The following is an 18,948-nucleotide window of genomic DNA, read 5'->3' as shown; positions in this document are numbered from 1 at the left end:
TCAATAGTGGATTGCGCGTCGAGACTCGACATCGAGTGCCAGCGCTCCCTCCGACAGCCTTTTTCATCTGCCATCACATGATCAACCCAGATTCGTGCAGCGACGCCGGACCGCCCTTGTATGTCTGTATCAGCCTTGTCTGTCCTCATCGTTGAACGTTACCTTCTGTTCGTCTAAGGCATGCACCCAACTCGAGCCTTACATTTGCCTGTAGCAGAAAACATACACTTACTACAACCACAAGTATGTGATGCAGCTCGAGTGCATTGCTATCGCTAATGATCCTGAATGCTCACAGCTGTGCGCTGCCGACCAAGCATCCCAGCTCAAGCTCTCTCCAGGACTGTCAAAAGACATGTTGTCTGCCGCAGAGTGTCCGCCCGCGTCAGCCCGTCAGTCTCGATCTCGATAAACGCGAGATACAAGTTCAGTACATCCCACAGTCATCCTCCTCCCCCTTCCTTCCCACCTCTAGCCCGACCGACCCTCAAGACAGGACGACCATCAAGACGACCCGCGCGCGCCGAAGACAATGGACCTCGGATCGCGGGCCCGTGTGCCCGTGAGGTATGCCCGACATACGTCGTGGCGTTGTTCGCGGGAGGGAGTCATGGACCTGACGATCGCGGGCACGACGCACGTACTAGGGCATTTCGTTTTGCTCCGTCTGCCTTTCGCGCTCGTGTTGCTGCTATCTTCTCTCCGCAGATCTCCCCGACGGACCACGCTACGACTCAGGCCGACCGACTCGACCTCAAGCTGCGAACCTCGAACCTCGAACCTCGACCCTCAAGACCGACAGTGCCGACAGGTTGGCGTTGGTGAGGCTGGGGGAGGGAGTTGATCGCCTCGGTGAACCTGGTCTCCCGCGTCGGGGGTGTTTGGCTGGACGTTGTTGTGTTTCGTGTTTCGGCTTGGTTTCTTGGACTGGACGGTTTCGGTGGTTTCGGTGGTTTCTGTTTCGTTCTCGGTTTTGGTTATGGTTTCGTTCTCGGTTTCGGGTTTGGTTTCGGTTTCGTTCACGGACTTGGACGCTCCGCGCTCGGACTTGGACTTGGACTCGGACATGGACTCGGACTCGGACATGGACACGGACTCGTTGCGATTGACTTTCACATTTTCATCTAGATCTCCAGGCCAGGGACGGGGTGCGACGGGGGAGGGTGCGGCGGTGGTACGGAGACTCGCCGGCTTTCATGCCTCGTCAATCCTTCTTCAATCCGTCGTACCTTCGAGGCTAACGGAGCACTTGTCGCAGGGTCGGGCGCGGTGTGCGGTACTGGGTCTAACCCTGATGCGTACGACCAACCTCTTCTCTCGGCTCGTTCTCCGGTACGGGCAGCCTCTGGTCGGGAGCGAGGGGGGCGGTCGAGGGTACGGGGAGTCGCCGCCTTTTAGGCCTTCTTCCAAACTCTTCCTCTCGGCTGGTGGTGGGGTGCGGGGTGATGGGCGGTGGGGTACGCCAACTCTAAGCCCTCGCCGTTCGTTGCTTCGTTGCTCCGTGCTCGGGAGCCACACGTCCGGTGCGTGTCGGCAAAGTCTGTGACCTCCCTTCGGGGCAGTTGCAGCATGCGCCCAGCGGTGGGCCCTCTGTGGATGGAGACATGGAGGCTAAAGATCCTCTCTTCGGAGAGCAAACAGTGTTCCTCTGGTAGGAGCACCGCCCTTTCGAGGGCATCCCTTCCTTGTGAGGGGAATTTCTCTTCCGTGGAGTTGCCTGCGTTCGATAGTCATCGAAGCGAGATCCTCGGCGGAAGAGAAGCATCCTGTCCTCTTGTTCATACATGGAACTATGTCGTGACGAGGGACGAGTTGCTCACGATCTGCGTGAAGAATTGGAGAGCGGCCTCGCCGGTCGGGAGCGAGCCGTACGTGTACTCAGGAACTTCATGGCGCTGGCCACTACGACGCCCTTGTCGGCACCCTATGCACCTTTCGAATAGAACATAAGATTCGTACGCTCCGAAGATGCAGACGTAGGAGAACGTCCCCGCGTTCTTGTAGAAACCGGTGATGGTGTAGTTTGCGAACTCCTGCTTGGCGTACTCGCAGCTGAACTTGGTCTGGAGGTTTTGGACCAGTTGCCGGCGAGAGGAGAGAGGATGTCGTTTTTGCAGTAACTGTGCGTGTCGGAGCAAGTGGACTGACTGGTCGTCGGTGTTCTAACATTCAGTGATCTGGTCCTTGTATTTACCAGACTTGGTCCAGGACTTGTTCGCGCGAGACGAGGAGACATAGTCAACAGCGTGCCGTTACGCTTTTCACAACATACCCTCTTGGAACCACTGAGCATGTCGGCACATGCGCCCCACCAAAAAGGTTCGTCACATGAAAACCAAGAATCGAGGGCCAAGGGGGGTTACGGGAATAACTGAAAGCTCGACTCAGAACAGTATTCATTACTTTACTATACGGTAAGACAGCAGCGCGAAGAGGCGAATCGAAGGGTAGGCGTGAGCGGCCGATTCAGTATTGGAGCGATCGAAGACATGGCCATCGCCCGGACAGCCCGTTTAGAAGCTAGGTCGGCAAGATCCTACTCATGCTGAGCCGCGAGAATGGCCCATAAAATGGGGATTTCTGTCCGCAAATGAGTGCGCAACGTCAAAAGGAGGGCGCCCGAGGAGAAGCTGTTCGATTCTGTCCATCTTCTTCGACAGGTCTGCCACCTGGGAAGCGAGGGAGGCTTGCTCGGAGACGACCTGGGACATCTGGTGGACGAGCTCATCCTGTGTGGAGACGACGTCGCCCATGCGAGCGACGAGATCGCTGAGTTGCTGTAGTATGGAGCAATGTGAGCGCGGAAACGTCAGAGCCTCCATGGGCGAAGACGAAACTAACGGAGTGCGGAGAATGGCGAGAGGCGGCCCGGATCATGTTGGAATACCGAGCCGCGTTCGTAGACCTTGTGCCGAAGAGCAGGGTGCAGAGCGTCTCCATTGCCATCTTACGCTTCGGAGCCTATGCGTATGTGTATGAGTCGCCGCGAGGATGATCATGTATCCTCGCTACAAACCTCTCTCTCGATGTTCCTAAACAACCCGTCTGCATAGCGAGCTAGCTGTAGGTTGACGTCTCGGCCTTGCGACCGCCATCCTCGCATCAGCTCGTGGATGCGATCCTCGAAGGCGAGGTAAGACACCATGCAAGACTCCGCGACGTCTTCGACGTTGTGAATGTTGCCATGCTCGGTAATTTCCTTGAGCATGTGCTCGACAAAGAGGTAGAGAATGCACATGATGTGCTGTGCGGACACCATGAGCACACGTTGAATAACACGGGGCCAAAGCTTTGGTCGTACCAGCTCAATCCGATGGTCACCCATGGCTGCCGTAACCGCCGCTTTATCGTCGAGGTGGTACTGCAGCTTTTCGAGGTTGGGCTGGATCCATTTCAGTTCACTGCTCCTGTAGTCTTCCTGGAGCCGAAGTAGATGGTGTACAGCATCTTTCCTTTCGTCCTGAAGCTCTTCGTCACCGTCCACGTCCTCGATGAAGAGCAGCGGTTTCAGTGACGCAACGATGGTCTGTAGATGATTCCATCCAGGTTCACTGGATTTGACCTTCTGGACCTCGGCATCGATCTGTTTGAGCATGTTCTTGATACGAGAGTAATACCTTGGAAGGTTTAGCATAGGGTAGAAGCGGAAGCAAGACACAACATGTACCATGCGTTGTTGTTATACCATCCCGAGGCACAACTTCTCGTGAATGTGAGTCATGCGAAACTAGACTGCGGACAAGGGGAAGCGGACGTACAAGGCCAACCACTGCGGGGTGGTCCACTGCGGTGGTCTCCGGCCCTTCGTGCTGCAGAACGTGTTCACCTCCGTTGCGGTTACAAAGCCGCTCCCGTCTTCGTCAACTAGGTCGCTAATAGCTGAATGGTCTTCATGCCAATAAAGGTCAGATGAAATAAGAATAGCTTGCAAAGGAGAAAAATCAACAGCGCATCAGGTCAAAACTTACACATCATGCGAGCAAAGAAGTCGACAGTCCAAGCATCTTGCAGATTTTCTATTGAATCGGACTTCTTGCATATCTTGTATTGGTAGTATTCACGTAAACCTGACGGATACGTTCATGTGAATGGTCTGCGAGCAAGAATAGAAGGTAGAGCTACCCTCAATAAAGACGCGGCATTTCACGCTTGACTTCCATCCCTGGTTGGGAGCAGGAGACAATGTCATTGCTCAACATCCACGGGCTTGGTTTGAAAGCTTACATTGCCTGTCAAATTGGATTAAGGTACTTGGAAGATTGATAATGGTTGTTGGGTACTCACTCCTCCAGATCTCTTTGATGTCGGCATCGTCAATCAGCTCGTGTGGGCCTTCCTTGATCTGCGACGGGCTTTGTTTGAGCTCATGAGTTACTGGAGGTCGAGTCTAAAATGACAAACCTGTCTTGAAAGTTCAGAACTCGAGGTCTTGATCGCATGTATCATGTTGCCCTCTACAGCCTGCAGCTTCATCTCGTACCGCTCGCTGTCCACGTGTTTCAGTACAGGAATATCATGTAGTGTCTACGGGGAGGATACTGACGCGTGTTCCTTCAATAGGTCTTCATAATTATGGCGCAAGGACGTCTTCACCCTGTGACTGACGTTCTCTCCAAGCAGTTCTCCAACGTGGTCGAGGAGGTGATCGTCCTTGGAATGTTGGTCAATTAAATCTGTAATCCAAGGTCGTAGTAATTAGACACACACCTGTATTACGTGCTCGAAACCTCCGTTGACTGTAACATACGTCTCAACAGCGGCTATCGTCTCTGCATCTTCACCGAGTAGATCTTGTAAACTCTCTTTGATGTCGCGAGTGTTCTTTATCACGGTCTCTAACTGTTCCTGGGCGGCATTGAGCTTGCGTTGTGTCATGACAGTAGCTCGGGTCATGCAGATGTCGTGAAGCTGTGATCTGTACTTTTCGAAGTTTCCGCTGAACTGGTCGAGTTGCTTGTTGTGCAACTGAGCCATGAGAAACTTGACTAGATGTTGGAGCAGTCAACGACAGACGAAATCTATGCGCTGGGCTACTTACATATCTTCTGACGGTTTCTATTGTATAAGCTGAACGGAATGTGAGCGCTTTAACGCTTCGGCCTAAGGTAGTACTCACTCAACGAACGCTCCTAAGTGACAGCGGTGCATTCAGCGGTCTAGATGACACTAGGATATATGAGGAGAGCGCGCACCGAATTCCTTGATGGTGACAGCCATGGCTTGGAGGACAGAGTTCATGGTGTGGCTGAGCACGTCCCGCTCTCTCATGAGGGGTGCGAGTACTCTCATATGGAACGCTGCGTTGATCTACCGGACAGTGAATATCAGACAAACTCGCTGGTAAGTCCCTTGCTTACCATCGAGGCATGGATTCTTGCGATCAAGACCGTGTTCTCCTGCCTCGCCTTCTCGAATTCTACGACCGTCTGATGACAGGAGTGATTATTTGTAGGAAGAGAATATTCAAGGACCAACTCACGCGGATCGAAGACACCACCAGCTAGTTCAAATTCATGATTAGCAATTGTTTTGGGGAAGGGAAAAAGCCATTGTGTCACCTTAGCCATGGGATGCGTGTCCGTGACAAACTCAAGGTAAACCAAAACTTTGTCAATTCCGGTGACTACCTTCCTAGCGATTGCATTGGCTTCTTTGAGAGGAATTCCGTCGTCTAGACGGTCTATCAGCCTTCTGATAAAGAGGAAAGTAGAGACAAGTATGCACCACTCATCTGCTGGAGGTGTTCAGTCATGGCATGGAGAGCAACCTCAGCGTCGTTCTCCAGTTGTTCTAGGTGGATGTCAGCAAGCGAATACCCACAGCACGGCGGGACACGACATACGTATGACTTGATCAGATAACTCCACGACATGGCTCGTTGTACAGGTGATCAGTTCATGGAACCCATGAACTTTGTCGTGCAGCTTGTCCTTGAGATGATGCAACATGTCGCAAGAGTCGGAGTGAGTTGAGACGCGATTGAAACACCATGTCTTCCCGGGTGCCTTTATACGAGACCGTTGGACGTAGGCTCAATGTCAGGAAGGATGAACTAAAGCGGGACGCAGATAGAGCTTGCTTGCTCCATCGACCCTGATCAGCAATACGAATCGTAAACCGACCGAGGTGCTCCACCGCAGACACCCACGGTGCTGCTGCAGCGCGTTCGATCACCTATCCCATCGCAATGAAGCCCAAGAACCAGAACGCTAAGGGCGATACGCGGCGCAGTAAGTCGGCACGCGGCGAGGGCGTGTTTTCGTCATGTCGCGGCTTGTGGGACAGCTTAGCGAATTTGGCAGTAGATGTTAACCTATAACAGCAGATCAGCGCATCTTCGGTGGACTGAATGCTACCACCATCTGATCGGTAGCGCCAGCTCGAAATCATCCTTACCCTCAGTCTAGCTTGACCACACCGCATCGATAGCCAGACTCGTTATTCTCGCACCACGATACCGAGCTAGATGTAGAAGATATACCTCCCGGAGTCTCCTCGTCAACAAGTGACCAACAGACAGCACTAGAGTACATGAGGATACTTGCCGGTGGACAAAACAATGAGGACCCCTGGCCCCCACCTGCACCTCCAGCTTCGATAATGCCCTGGTGGCGACGGGTGGGAGTAGCGATCCCGCGTCTGCAGTACTGTTGGTGGATTGTACCTGACTGTACCGGCAATCCACCACATGTAGAAGGGTCCTTGCCAGTCTTCATTAGACGTAGGCTACCTTCATTCTTCGGGTTCAAGAGGTCTGCATTGTGATTAGATTCGTAGTATGTCACTCGCGACAGCGTCTTGCGCTTGTACAATCATTCAATAGAACACAAGAAGGGCACTGATACCTCGACATGTGTGATACAGTAACCTACAATGAGCATAAATGATATATGAGAGCGACGTTAACGACGTACGATCCAACGTAATCACGGATGGCCAACGCGCATACAATGCACCTCGAGCTTGCTGTGGTCCAAAAGCACGAGGATTTCCACCGTGAAGGAACGCATGCATGATGACATGTCCGTCGGAGGCACAGGAAGCCGAAATTCGCAGCAGCATGCGTAGTGGGAAAGCATGCTAATGTATTGAATAAGTCGCATCGTCCGAGTCCACCTTCGACAGGGATGGTGGTCAAGGGGTCGAATAAACTGACGCGGGCGGGGACCATGGTGGCCTTACAGAGTAGGAGCATGTTCCGGCACGACCTGCACGATGCCTTCGCGACAAAGGTGCAATAAGCAACGAGTATGATATAGCGAAACCGTACACAAATGTCCACCACGCCGGATCACTGGTTCTTCTTCTCCTCCGCACTGAAGCCCTTCGGAATCTCGTTCGTCAAGGGAGATTGAATGCTCGAAAGCGCAGAAACACCAAGGAATATCACGGGAACAAGGATGAAGAGGGAGACGAGAAGCACGAGGATCAGGCCAGGAGTCAGAAGCTGGTAGCGTTTCAAGATTCCACCCGAAGGACTGGCTACGACCTCCGCATCGAAGGTAGACGAGCTCGAAGACTGACGGACGCCAAGGGACGAACCCGGGGCCCCGGCGTAAATGACCAGATAGTCGGAGAAGATGTTCTCGATCTTGGAGAGCTCGCCGGACAGCCACGATTCTGTATGACTTTGTTGAGGAATGCTTCAATTTGGGGGTCCGGGGCACTCACCATGGTTAGCCATGCTGCTCTTCCTCGAGGCTCCAATCTCCCCATCTTCCAATGCGGGAAGCGAAATGGAAACAACGTGTTTTCCCTTCCCCGCGTCGATATCAAACTCTCCGAGATCCGGTGCATGGCTCACCGCACGAGAACCGCAACGCTCGGATAGAATGCTGGATAGGTCGAGGAACGGATTCGCGTTCCGCTCTTCGCTCTCGACATAGGCGAATTGAAGGGAGGATGGGGCGCTCGACAATGCCCTTGCCACATGGCAAGAGGAAGAAAGTGTACGCAAGTCGGAAGCATGCAGCTACGCGACACGGCAAGTCAGGTTCCTAGCATGCCGTTAGAGAATTCAATCAGCTGTGCTCACCCCCTGGTGGTTTACTACAATGACCGCGTCATGGTCGCAAATGTCGTTGTTGGTATACAGAGCACTAGCAATAGCGTGCGAGTTCTTGGCTGCCTCCGAGACTGCTGATGAAGTTAGGGCTCGGGAACTGCGGGCGGGTCAATAACGATGAACGCTGCCGGTGCTTCAAGCGACGCACTTGCGAGATGACCATGCCAGCACCGGATGTGTACGAGAGTAAGCCGACGCAGCTGCGGGAAGCAGAGCAAAGAGAAGCGTGAGGGCGCGACCGGCCATGGTGGTGGGTGGGTAGCCAGTCGCCGCCGAAGCCATCGACGTCGTACCCCAGTGTAGCGCCCGTACCGGATGCTGCCGAACCGCCCAGCTCGCGGCGCGTTGACCGGGTACATCTTTATTCTCGCCTCCACACGCTCTGGTCCTACAACAGCCATGTCAAGCCAGGACAGACCATCAGCATCCATTCCGAGCCAGCCACGAGCCAAACAGCTTCGTGCTTGTCTGCTCTGCTCAATCATTCAGACTCCTGCCGATTTTCGCAAGCATGGCTGTCCAAACTGTGAGGAACTCATGCAGGTACGTTCTCTGGACGTTGCCCGCGTACCATGCGTTGACGTAGCTTGCCCTTTCTAGATGAAGGGATACCCTGACCGCATACAAGCATGCACGACGACCCACTTTGAAGGTGTGATCGCTGTCATTGACCCCGACAATAGCTGGGTGGCCCGGTGGCAGAGAACATGTACGTGTGTCCGCTGCGTCCAGGATACGGCAGATTACTGACGTTGTCGCAGCCAAGTACGTGAGAGGAATGTATGCTGTGCGCGTGAAGGGACGCGTACCAGAGGACGTGGAAGCAGAATTAGAGAGCCGTAACATCCGTTACCGTCCCAGAGACGGAACAGACCAGGACTAGAGGTGACGTTCTCCATGCGCTTTCCCTCGACGCCTCTCATCCGTGCTATCATTTGCTCTCTTGTAATCATACGTTTCATCGCACTTGTAATACTAGGACATCCGTCGCACGGTCCCTGTTTGTTGGCCGGCTCGTGGGGTGCGAGGTACAAAGGGATCCCGAACCAGCGCCGAGGTACACTGAGTAGTCTTTGCTCTCAACCACAAATGGAGACCCAAACGTTACGGCGCACAGGGTTTCAGCCATCCGCTGAAACCCTACTTATGGTCCACAACATCTGCGCATCCATCCTCCCACGGTCCCTCGTTGGAGTTCGAGCTGGGGACCCCTTTGACATAAGTTCTCTCCTGTGCTTTAGTTCTGCCTTACTTATACTGCCCACTATGGCGCCCATCAGACAATCGCCTTTTCGTTCGTGTTTCTGTGGGTGGCACTCCTTCCTATGTGTCCACAGGGCCTTTGTTGCGTCTGACACCGGCGGAAAGAGTGGCGGTATCATGCATAAGATCGATTGACCAGAGCTATGGCTATCAACATAGCGTCTAGTAAACCGTGCCCAGACGTGCTTAGTACTACATCGGCAACCCACTACTATTCGAGTAGGTTGCTGACAAGAGGTATCTGAAGTATGGTGTTGGCGTCTATCTGCCGGTGGCATGGTTGAGGACGATTTTTCACCATCGATAGGACCAAGTTGAGCATGTCGTCGGTCGATCGCATGTCCATGTTGGAAGTCAAAGAGCTGCCATGCTAGCAACCGAACTCAATTCGCCGACAACTCTGACTGAGGCTACAACTTCGCTCTTACTACAGCCCTCGGAATTCGTCCTCTACGGTCTTCCACTTCCACAAGCTCTGGCCAGGGTTCACGAACTCATTGTCGTTGACGGTAAAGTCCATGTTTCCCTCCCCAGTGAGGATGCTGAAGCATATCAGTCCCGCAAGATTTGAGCTGACAGGAAATAAGGGGAAATGGAGAGACTCACACCACATAGTCGAGAATGTTGCTGGTCGGGTCCTGGCTCAGAGCATCCTTGGCAGCTGCAATGTCCTTGCAGATGATCTCCCCCCTCGGAATCCCCTCGACACGAGATACGATGTCGCGAAGGTTTTCGTAGTTCACGACGTTGCCAGCGATGCGGATGTCGGTGGGAACCGTCGACGCAGTCGCGGGGTCAAGCGCAAGGACGGAGATCTGCGCTACAGCGCGCCCAATGTCGGACTGGTGCGTCAGAGTGTTCTTGACGGTGCTCGGGCCTACGATGTTGTAGACGTTCTCGGCGGGGTCCCAGTTGAACACGCGCCCGGGGCCAATCCACCAAGTCAGGAAGCCTCCGGTGTTGAGGTTGATGATCTTGACCTTGCCTTCCAAGATAGCACGGGTCTCGAGGGCAAGAGCGCGCTTCTTGGCCCACTCTTCGTGCTCGTACCCGGGGAACAGATTGTCGTGAATGTAGTCGCTTGAAGGTGGAACCATTAGCTTTATGTGGTTTATCGCGGAGACAAGCATACAACTTACTACCCGGCATACTCGCTTGGGAAGTAGACCTTTACGTTGTTTCTGACGAGGGCATGGAGCAACTCGGCTTTGAACTCGGGAGCGACCGAAGTAGGCAGGACGTTCACGGCGAGATCGACGCCGGCGAGGATAGCGTGCAAAGAGTCGTTGAACGAGTAAAGCTCCCCGCCGAGTTTGGCCAGCTCCTGAGCTTTGGCAGAAGCGGGGTCGCGAGTAGTGATGCAAATGGTTGGGAAAGCCCACCGATACTCCGTCAGGAATATCTTGCTGATATGAATGCCTGGATTGCCCACGGATAAGTTGAAAGCTCGTAGTACTGTGGGCTGTGGGAGAGGGTTGAACTAACTCACCGAGGTCTCCTGTTCCACCGAATATAGCGACGGTGGCCTTTACATTAACATTCGTGGTGGGCATTGCGTGCTTATGAGATGAGGGGAAGGCTGCTTTGGCAAGGTTGGTGTGTCTCTCCTGCTATCGATTGCCCAAGTTGTGTCTGGTTATATACCTACCGGGGAGGGGCGGGGTGCAGAGACGTTCACTGGCTCAGTCTTGCTTTGCCACTAACCACTCAGATTGCTGTTGCATATTTTGCAGCCGCTCACGTCAGTACCTTAGGTCGACGCAGGTGCAGGGGCCCACATCCCACACCAAGTCCGGGCGTCTACGATCGTCCACTATTCTGGGGATCAGAGTAGAAGACAAGAGCAGCGGCATTTGCTGACTCACTTTCGAAGTCAACGAATTGTATAGAACGTACTTGAACCTCCAAGCCAAAGAGGTCATACTCGCCTCAGCCGAAGCAACCTCTTGGACTCTACTGTTCCGAATACTTAGTATCACAAAGGCTTGCTGGGAGCCGATAGATTAGATCAAGCAGCCGGCCGTCCTTGGAGCAAGTCGGTCGCAGTAATTTTACTTGTACAAAGCGAAGCTGCAATGAGTTGAGGCAGAAGAGCCTTAAAGATTGCTCTTCGACCTCAGTGGTAAACATGCTCTGCCACCCTCGGGCCTCTGCCACATCTTCCTCCGAACTATTGGAGCGCTGGAACATGATTGGTTCGCAGTGGAGTGTGGATATCTTGGGTTGCCGAATCAGGCAACACCGCGCCTTCTTCCCGAGAGTAGACCGGACAAAATGTAGAGGCCTAGTGCTTGTGAGTGCTCGAGTACATACAGACGACAAAACAGCACCTACCTCTAAGATGAACACACCGGAGAACAGATGTTCGGACCCATGGGTTGTGCGGAGTACACGTCCACTTACTAAGCAGCGCAGCGTTGTCTCTCGATGGGGACCAGCTGACGCTGTAAACAAGCGGCCATTCCGCCAGGACAACTTACTCTGCTAGCAGTTAAAGCTGCCCTCCTTCAGGAGGGAGATTTTAGCGACTGTCAGCTCGTCGAACGCCATCCTTCTCCTGTGCCCGTGCGGGCTACATAGTGGTAACCTTCTCAGTTCCGGACGCCTACTGACCTGCCATAGCCTGGCTGCGCAGATTAGGGATCGATGCATCTCATCAGACAGGCTGAAGTCAAAAGACTCGAGTAAAACACTTCATTAAGTTGGTTGACATACCCTAAATGTACTCACGAATCTTACTCTACTGACTCTGGCCGCGTTATCACTACGTAGGGTCAGTCGTGCCATCGCAAGATCCAGATGTCCCTTGGCCAGGCACGGACCTGTCCTCGGCGGGTTCCGCTACCTGCTCGAAGTACCATGACGGCAAGAACCCGACTCGGTCCTCACCGCCCTGCACCTCCTTGACACCCTCCTCATCCAAGGGATATACACTGACGCCAAGCCCAGGCGTCAGGGTGACTCGCCACACACGTGATGAATACGTAGGGGAGGGCCCTGTCTGGGCAGAAGACGCTTGTTCCGATAACCGTGCCTTGAGTGAAGCGAGGAACTCTTGTCCCCAACGGAGACATATCTGCGGATCCCATGCGTGAGGCTTGCCGCGCACGAGACGCGGCATCTGAATGGTTTTGAATGACTGCGTGGTCGTTATGCGACCTGCTGGCGTTCGAAAGCCCACGACGATCTCCTTTGAAGGGTTCGAGTCAGACGATGGTTAGGATGCATGAGTGCAACGCACGGGAACACCGAGCAGGAAGGATTGCACGTAAAACTTCAGTAGTTTCCTGCCAGTACATTAGTTGGCAGGCGTCCCTTATAAAGCCATGGTGTCGAACATACTTCTCGAAGCGGGCCTCATCCTGTGCATTCCGTATAGACATGGAGGTCTTCAGCTCAACGAAGTTATCAGGCTGGCCGTTGAAGTGCTCTGGTCTCTCAAAGTGAACTCGCTGAGCGGAATGGCGCCAGAGGTAAGGAATGCCTGACCTCGTACGCAGTCAACTTCGCCGCCGATGACCAGACGACTGTCGCCCAACTTGGTCTTGACGACGCTACACCACTGGACGTTGGTGTCAACATCCCCGCCCCAGCCTGTGGGATGACCGTGTATTCGCTCGGGGACCCCAGGGCGGGAAGACGTGCACCAAGACTCGAACGCGTACCCGTAGTACGTCTGCTGGCGTTGTCTTGTTGGAAGGTCCTCTCTACAAGGCATATCTTAATACTCTGCCTCCCGCAAAGGAAATGTATGTACTTTTCAGCAAGCCTGGCGTCTGTCAAGTGCTCCTCAAGGTAGAGAGTTCCGTCGACAAGCATAGCGTTGAGCACGCAGGAGTCTCGTTCTTCATACGGTGCCGTCAAAATTCTCATTCGCATAGTCTGTAAGGCCGCGGAAGACAGCGTATGAGGGCAACTCACTTGGTCATAACGCCTCTCCAAGTTACCAACGCTATATCCCGCAGCCATTTCTTCCCGCTCCCCGGGCCCATATTTGTGTCCGAATTTTGTAGGACGCGCTCGATCGCCTTCAGAAGGGTATCGAGTCTCGCCCTCTCTTCTGGTCGCTTGACCCATCGTTCATAGCCATATCGGAGGTCTGCGCCTGGTGGGGGGTCGATGTAGTACCGAAGAGCTGAGTCGCCGAATTCCATGATGCGTTGGGGAGTATATGAGAATGTCAAAAGACACGTGGGTTGTTGGAAAGGCACAGCGCGAGTAGATTGCTGCTGACTGCTTGTGGAGGGATACGAGAGTAGGACGGGTGCGTGGTCATTCGCCGAGGTCCCGGCGTCGGTCTCAAGCCGTTTCGCAGGCTTGCCTCTCAAGTCAGGAGAACCAGAGTGCCGTCGTTTGGACATTCTTGAATGAGTGGTGCAAACAAGACGAAGATGAGAGGTGGTTGATCTAACCCTCTGTCGGTGAGCGCTAGTACCCTTCGTAGTCTACTAGGCGTGTTCAATTCTTGTCGCTCGCTCATTTCCTCACGCGCTTAACGGGCGCCTGCCTACCTGGATTCAAGGTCAGATCAAGCGCCTGTAGCACAGCAAGCAGAGGGGGGCAGGCGGCGGGTGCAACATGACCACATGAGGGTCGCGAGCTGGGACTAAGGAGCGCCGCGAAAACTTGACGATTCGAAATCTAGAGAGCTCTATGACTCGAGACGCGGAGTCGTCCCGCAAGGTTTTGGGTCCAATTGCCATCAGGCTTACAGCGGCAACCCCAGGTGAACCGTATGTATGTCGTGCCGAATCTGGTTCGGATTTGGGCGCATTGTGTACGATTTTTCTCGAGCAACGAGTCTATAACGCTCTCCCGATGTCTCCATCCACTCTCCGGACAGGTTTTCTGGGTATAACAAACCTAGCATAGGACGATCCCGTCGATCTCGCTGCACCCGCTGCCTGCGCACCTCTGCTCGCTTTGCTACAGGCGCTTGAGCTGACCTTGAATCCAGGTGTGCAGGCGCCCGGTAGGCGCGCGAAGAAATGAGCGAGCGACAAGAATTGAACACGCCTACTATCCGGGATGGGGCTCACCGAGGCGCCGAAGGGTGCAATGCCGCCTCGGATTCTTCTTTGTGACTATGACCACAACCCTGTACCACTCACAGCGTAGCACAGTACTGATTTGCTCTTAAAAATCGAGCGGTGAGGTAGGTCCGTAATGCCTTGGCACATAGTACTTGGGAGCAACTCGCTGTAGGAGTATATCTTGTTGGGTGGCTGTCAATTAACAGTACTTCAAGTTCCGCTAGATTCGCAAGCATCGTATATAATCGCAAGCAAGCATCGTATGACAGCATCGTAGGATCACCTTCAGTATTTTCAGGGTATCATAGTGCGTATATGGATACTTTACTCGACACATTCGAGTTGCCTGATAGACGATGCCCCCTCACCCCCCCATCGCTCGAAGTGTAGAGCAATTCAATCGCATACTCCTTCCATCTTCGCAAACGCTACACATGAAGCATGAGCCTCCGAGGCTGACGTACCAGTCTCTGCAGAGGGTCAAAGTTACTCGAAAGAGGGTGGATGACGACGGACCTGAACGATGTAGATGACTCTCAGGCTGCGTCTCGCCGTGTTATCTGTACACCTAAGAACTCGGCAGTACAGATCTCCCCAGCCATTTCTGTCACGGCGAGAGGCACAGCTTATTAATCTGTAAGTTCAGAACTTCAGGCAACCTCCAAAGAGCTTCTCGACGCCATCGGAGTCAATCCTGAGTGCAGTCTTTATACCACACCACCATCCTCGAAGGCTTGCTAGCACGCCCACCATGAGCCAAGGACAGTACATCGCGATCCGCGCGCCTCCCGTCACTGTAGGTCATCTCGCCACTGTAACATATTCAGAATATCTCGCTCACTGCGTCTCCCGCCTCGCACCCCACTTGTGAACATACTCGCACATATCGATCGATCTCTGGCAGCTCGAAGATATCGCCGCCCAAGAGCAGCGCTGCATCTTCCCGCACTTCACAGCGGACACCGCCTGGGAACTGGGCACGCGCCTCCGCGCGCGCCTGCAGCGTGCGTCGCCCAAGCCCGCCGTCGTGAACATCACGCTCGTCGCGCACTCGCAGCTCCTCTTCCATTGCGCGACCGGCCGCGGCACGACCGCGGACAACGACACATGGGTCGCGCGCAAGCGCGCCGCGGTCCTGCGCTGGCACACGAGCACATGGTTCTTGCACAACAAGCATGGAGGGAACGAGGATGCTTTCAGGGCGAAGTTCATGTTGGGGGAGAAGGCGGGGGAGTATGCGATCCACGGTGGAGGATTCCCGATTAGGGTGAGGGATGTCGAAGGGATCGTGGGCGTCATCGTGGTTAGTGGACTGACGATGCAGGAGGACCATGAGGTGATCGTGGAGGTAATCGAAGAGTACCTTGCGTCGCTCTAGGGTGCACGGAAGTAACAAGATGTTTGCGTCATTATGATGTAAGAATATGAGCACAAGCGAAATCTAAGGGCGATGACAGTGTATACAGTATGCTGATGGGTGCTCTGTGAAGATAACAGACGAGGTATACAGCGAAGGGAGAGGATACATAGCAGTCGTGGCGCATGCAGAGGTATCATACGGTGCTGATCAGGTATGCTACAAAGTCATCAAGGGAGACGTGAGATATCAGAGTAACCGAGTAAACGTATAGAGGCATTAGAGTAGCTCATGCAGCACCTGGTCATATTGGTGCGGGAGGTGAGAGCTGAGCATGTCTCGCGCGAAGATGATCTGTCCAAACACCTGCTTGACGTCCTTGACCTCGAACAGGCGCACTTTCTCCTTGGGAGAGCTTCGCCCGGAGCCTGTCCCGATCTGGTGTGCGCGGTGGAGATCCCCATCTCGCAGTGCCCAGTACACGCGGCCTGGAGGGAACAGGTCCGCCATCTGCATGTTCGCTTCGAGCGTCTTGCGGATGGCGAGAAACTAGCGATAGTTTTGTGAGTTTTGCGTCGATTTTGGAGGAATTTGGAGGACGTACCCATTCCTCATCTCCCTCCTCTCCCCTGCCCATCTTCCACTTGAGTGCCTTCTTCGTCACGCTGCTGTACCCGTCGGCCTTGTCGCCGTCCCTGTTCTCCGCCGCACATAACCAAACCGCTCCCCGGGTGAGATCCCGCACGCTACCGAGCGATAGCCGCGACACGATATCGTGGCCGTTAACAAAGGATGTGATCAAGCCGGAAGCAGCAGCTTTGGCGCTGAGTCGGGGGGAGACGAGACAAGGCGGGGCAAAGCAGTACGCAGAGACGCGCCGGCCCACGGGAAGGCCAGATGCCCTGTGGGTAAGGCAGGTCTCAGGAGTCGCCCACAACTGATGGGGACATCGTCAGTTTGGACATCGACACAAGAGGGGAACACTAACGAGTGCGAGAAGGCCGGCGACCCCGGCACCAAGGCTGTGTCCGCACAGGACAAGTGCTGCGAAACGCATTCAGTTGGATTCTGCTAACATGACATGTGAGTGTAGAACGTACAGTATCCCTTATTCTTGCGCAACGCATCTCGGACAGCGTAATGAACCGGCTTCCCTGGCCCACCCATGGCACGTGTCATTCTCAGCATGCCGCCGTGCACGATGTATACGGTATCGTCTCCAGCTTCAGATGCAAGCCTTGAGCGCGGCGCATGCGAGGAGCGCGTCGAATTCTTCCTGGAGCGCGGGAACGGGACGGAGATGTCTATCGGGAACGGGAATGAGCCTGGGATGTTCTCCAGTTCCTCGTCAAGCTCGTCGGAGTCGGCTTCGTCGTGCGTAGGTAGAGGCGGCTGTCGTTTCTCCTGTTCGGACGTCTCTTCCCCGCGATCGGGTTGTAGATGCGTGCTTGACTGGGAGAGATGGGAGGGTGTGCGCGCACGAGAGGAAGATGAGCGCTCTACTGTCGGAAGGGTGAAGGGGGCTGGATCGCATGTAAGGTCGACTGCAAGTTCATTCAAGCTCATAGTGCCACGGATGACGAGAACGACTTCTTTCCGGACATGATCTGTGAGAACCCAGAAGCGAGGAATGTGGTGCTCTGAGCTAACGTGCGCAGTGGGCGGTGGGTGTGGCTAGACATGCGCTTAGTATCACGAGGATGGCAAGGCGCAACGCAGAACTCACTGGCTGCTCGGTCGAACTACTGGAAGGCGTTGGCTGCAACTGTGCCCAATGCATGAAGATGTCGTGGTCGTGTTTGCCCATGAGGACATCCCACCAGGAGTACGTTGGTGCGCCAGGCATGTTAGTGTCCTTGGGCTTAGATCGACCACGCCCATCCTCTCCAGCGGCCTCCTTCTCGGAAGCGTCAATCGCATCAGCGAGCTTCACCTCCTCCTTGGGCTCCTCCTTCTGCCACGGCGTGAGCGACACTCCAAAGAAGAGGAGACTTGGTCCGCCATAGCCAGCAAGAACAAGCTTCGAAAGACGGCGGAGTGTCTGTTTGAGGTCATCCATAGGTGGCGCAACTTCGGGGCCTTGCGACGGGAGATTCGTATGAGGAGGGGCCAGGAGGGACGTGGATTGACGCGGGGGCCAGGAGCCGGGGACAGGGACTTCTGTGATATCAGCTGTGACTATTTGACCAGAATGGCTTGGGTATATGGTGTCCCCAGTGATAGTGACGCGGGAGTCGACGCGTTTGCGGCGGGTAAAGGAGGACGAGCCGTCATGTACTGGAACTTCCTTCATGAATTTGAACCAGCGCTCCTCTTGGAACCGGCTGGTGACGCCTTGCAAGGCGGCGAAGCCTGCGAGTGCTCGGAGAACCTCACCTAGGCCATAGCGTTCTTCAGGGAGGCCTTCACTTTCCGCAGGCTCATTCCACTCGCGGCGGACGAGACCTACGAAGCTTGCTAGAGAGAAGCTGGCCTCGTCGCTCCCGGGGAAGATGGTAGTGAGCATAGACAAGGAAGAATGGGCGGCGACGAGAGATGTAGAGGTGAGAGATTCCCCGAGAATAAGCGGGGCGAGCGCAACGAACTCGACAGCAGAGATAGCGGAAGACACTGCGCCTCCAAGAAGCTGACCAGCCCCAGTGGTCCCTCCGAACAAAGCATAGTCAATGACAGAGCCGGTGAATCCGGCAGCCGTCGACGCGACGCCCCGCGTGATGGAGAACTATTAGGGGGTGGACAGTCAGAGCTGGGCATTCGATATCAGGGTATTGGTGACGTACTCCAAGACGGGTGCAGGCTTTGGCAGTAGAGAAGCCTATGGTGGTCGCGGTGGAGGCAAGATCGAGACTGAAGCGACCATACTTGTCCAAATTGGAAAGCATGCAATAGAGGAATCGGAGAACGACACAACGGCAGGGCTGCAAGCACCGCGAGCGAAGATGGTAGTCGAGAGAATAGTATCAAGGAGAGGAAGGGGGCGACAAACGAGCAATTAAGCACGAGCTGCGGACAAACGTAAATCACGCGCAACTGTTCCCGCCACCACCAGCAGCCACCGTCATTCCTCGCGTGGCCCTATCTCAGATCCGCGAACCCAGTCCAGTTCGAGTGGCCTCGACTCCTGCGATATCTGTTGCTCTGCAGTATCGTTCAACCCGTAGGCACAGGCTCATTGCAGGGGCTGGCACGGATGTTCCCTGCGGAACGAGTGCAATAAGTGGCTCAAAGTA

At 54.5% G+C, this 18,948-nt stretch overlaps 6 protein-coding genes across 6 annotated transcripts; 1 reads left to right on the top strand and 5 right to left on the bottom strand.

Moving 5' to 3' along the window:
* Positions 1-1,790: 1,790 nt before the first annotated feature.
* DICSQDRAFT_168805 (uncharacterized protein) lies at positions 1,791-5,948 on the bottom strand (the record flags this gene model as incomplete). Its single annotated transcript, XM_007364418.1, has 21 exons — positions 1,791-1,902; positions 1,960-2,120; positions 2,670-2,777; positions 2,842-2,961; positions 3,017-3,244; positions 3,302-3,617; positions 3,668-3,700; positions 3,759-3,888; positions 3,969-4,067; positions 4,285-4,342; positions 4,402-4,486; positions 4,544-4,650; positions 4,708-4,985; positions 5,039-5,055; positions 5,117-5,129; positions 5,193-5,307; positions 5,358-5,426; positions 5,480-5,500; positions 5,559-5,671; positions 5,725-5,790; positions 5,843-5,948. 21 exons carry the CDS (start codon positions 5,946-5,948, stop codon positions 1,791-1,793), a joined length of 2,355 nt encoding a protein of 784 aa, XP_007364480.1.
* Positions 5,949-6,776: 828 nt separating this feature from the next.
* DICSQDRAFT_160851 (uncharacterized protein) lies at positions 6,777-8,311 on the bottom strand (the record flags this gene model as incomplete). Its single annotated transcript, XM_007364417.1, has 4 exons — positions 6,777-7,620; positions 7,672-7,972; positions 8,036-8,162; positions 8,214-8,311. 4 exons carry the CDS (start codon positions 8,309-8,311, stop codon positions 7,292-7,294), a joined length of 855 nt encoding a protein of 284 aa, XP_007364479.1. The 3' UTR covers positions 6,777-7,291.
* Positions 8,312-8,464: 153 nt separating this feature from the next.
* DICSQDRAFT_57284 (transcription initiation protein spt4) lies at positions 8,465-8,948 on the top strand (the record flags this gene model as incomplete). The annotated part of the gene is made up of 3 exons (XM_007364416.1): positions 8,465-8,608; positions 8,666-8,774; positions 8,827-8,948. The coding sequence occupies 3 exons, from the start codon at positions 8,465-8,467 to the stop codon at positions 8,946-8,948; spliced, it is 375 nt and encodes a 124-aa protein (XP_007364478.1).
* An 807-nt stretch (positions 8,949-9,755) lies between these two features.
* DICSQDRAFT_146106 (uncharacterized protein) lies at positions 9,756-10,881 on the bottom strand (the record flags this gene model as incomplete). The annotated part of the gene is made up of 4 exons (XM_007364415.1): positions 9,756-9,870; positions 9,935-10,408; positions 10,468-10,747; positions 10,818-10,881. The coding sequence occupies 4 exons, from the start codon at positions 10,879-10,881 to the stop codon at positions 9,756-9,758; spliced, it is 933 nt and encodes a 310-aa protein (XP_007364477.1).
* Positions 10,882-12,043: 1,162 nt separating this feature from the next.
* Positions 12,044-13,584, bottom strand: DICSQDRAFT_84093 (RAI1-domain-containing protein). Its single transcript, XM_007364414.1, has 6 exons — positions 13,250-13,584; positions 13,086-13,196; positions 12,818-13,035; positions 12,671-12,758; positions 12,570-12,615; positions 12,044-12,518 (listed from the first exon to the last, which is right to left on the bottom strand). Exons 1-6 carry the CDS (start codon positions 13,480-13,482, stop codon positions 12,093-12,095), a joined length of 1,122 nt encoding a protein of 373 aa, XP_007364476.1. The 5' UTR covers positions 13,483-13,584; the 3' UTR covers positions 12,044-12,092.
* Positions 13,585-15,585: 2,001 nt separating this feature from the next.
* Positions 15,586-18,722, bottom strand: DICSQDRAFT_179778 (alpha/beta-hydrolase). Its single transcript, XM_007364413.1, has 6 exons — positions 18,499-18,722; positions 17,445-18,440; positions 16,819-17,392; positions 16,707-16,762; positions 16,323-16,655; positions 15,586-16,267 (listed from the first exon to the last, which is right to left on the bottom strand). Exons 1-6 carry the CDS (start codon positions 18,598-18,600, stop codon positions 15,998-16,000), a joined length of 2,331 nt encoding a protein of 776 aa, XP_007364475.1. The 5' UTR covers positions 18,601-18,722; the 3' UTR covers positions 15,586-15,997.
* Between the last annotated feature and the right edge of the window lie 226 nt (positions 18,723-18,948).

The sequence above is a fragment of the Dichomitus squalens genome (assembly GCF_000275845.1).
Source record: "Dichomitus squalens LYAD-421 SS1 unplaced genomic scaffold DICSQscaffold_8, whole genome shotgun sequence".
Taxonomy (NCBI): domain Eukaryota; kingdom Fungi; phylum Basidiomycota; class Agaricomycetes; order Polyporales; family Polyporaceae; genus Dichomitus; species Dichomitus squalens.
The sequence above is the reverse complement of the archived record's forward strand: the minus strand, read 5'-3'. Positions and strand labels throughout refer to the sequence as shown.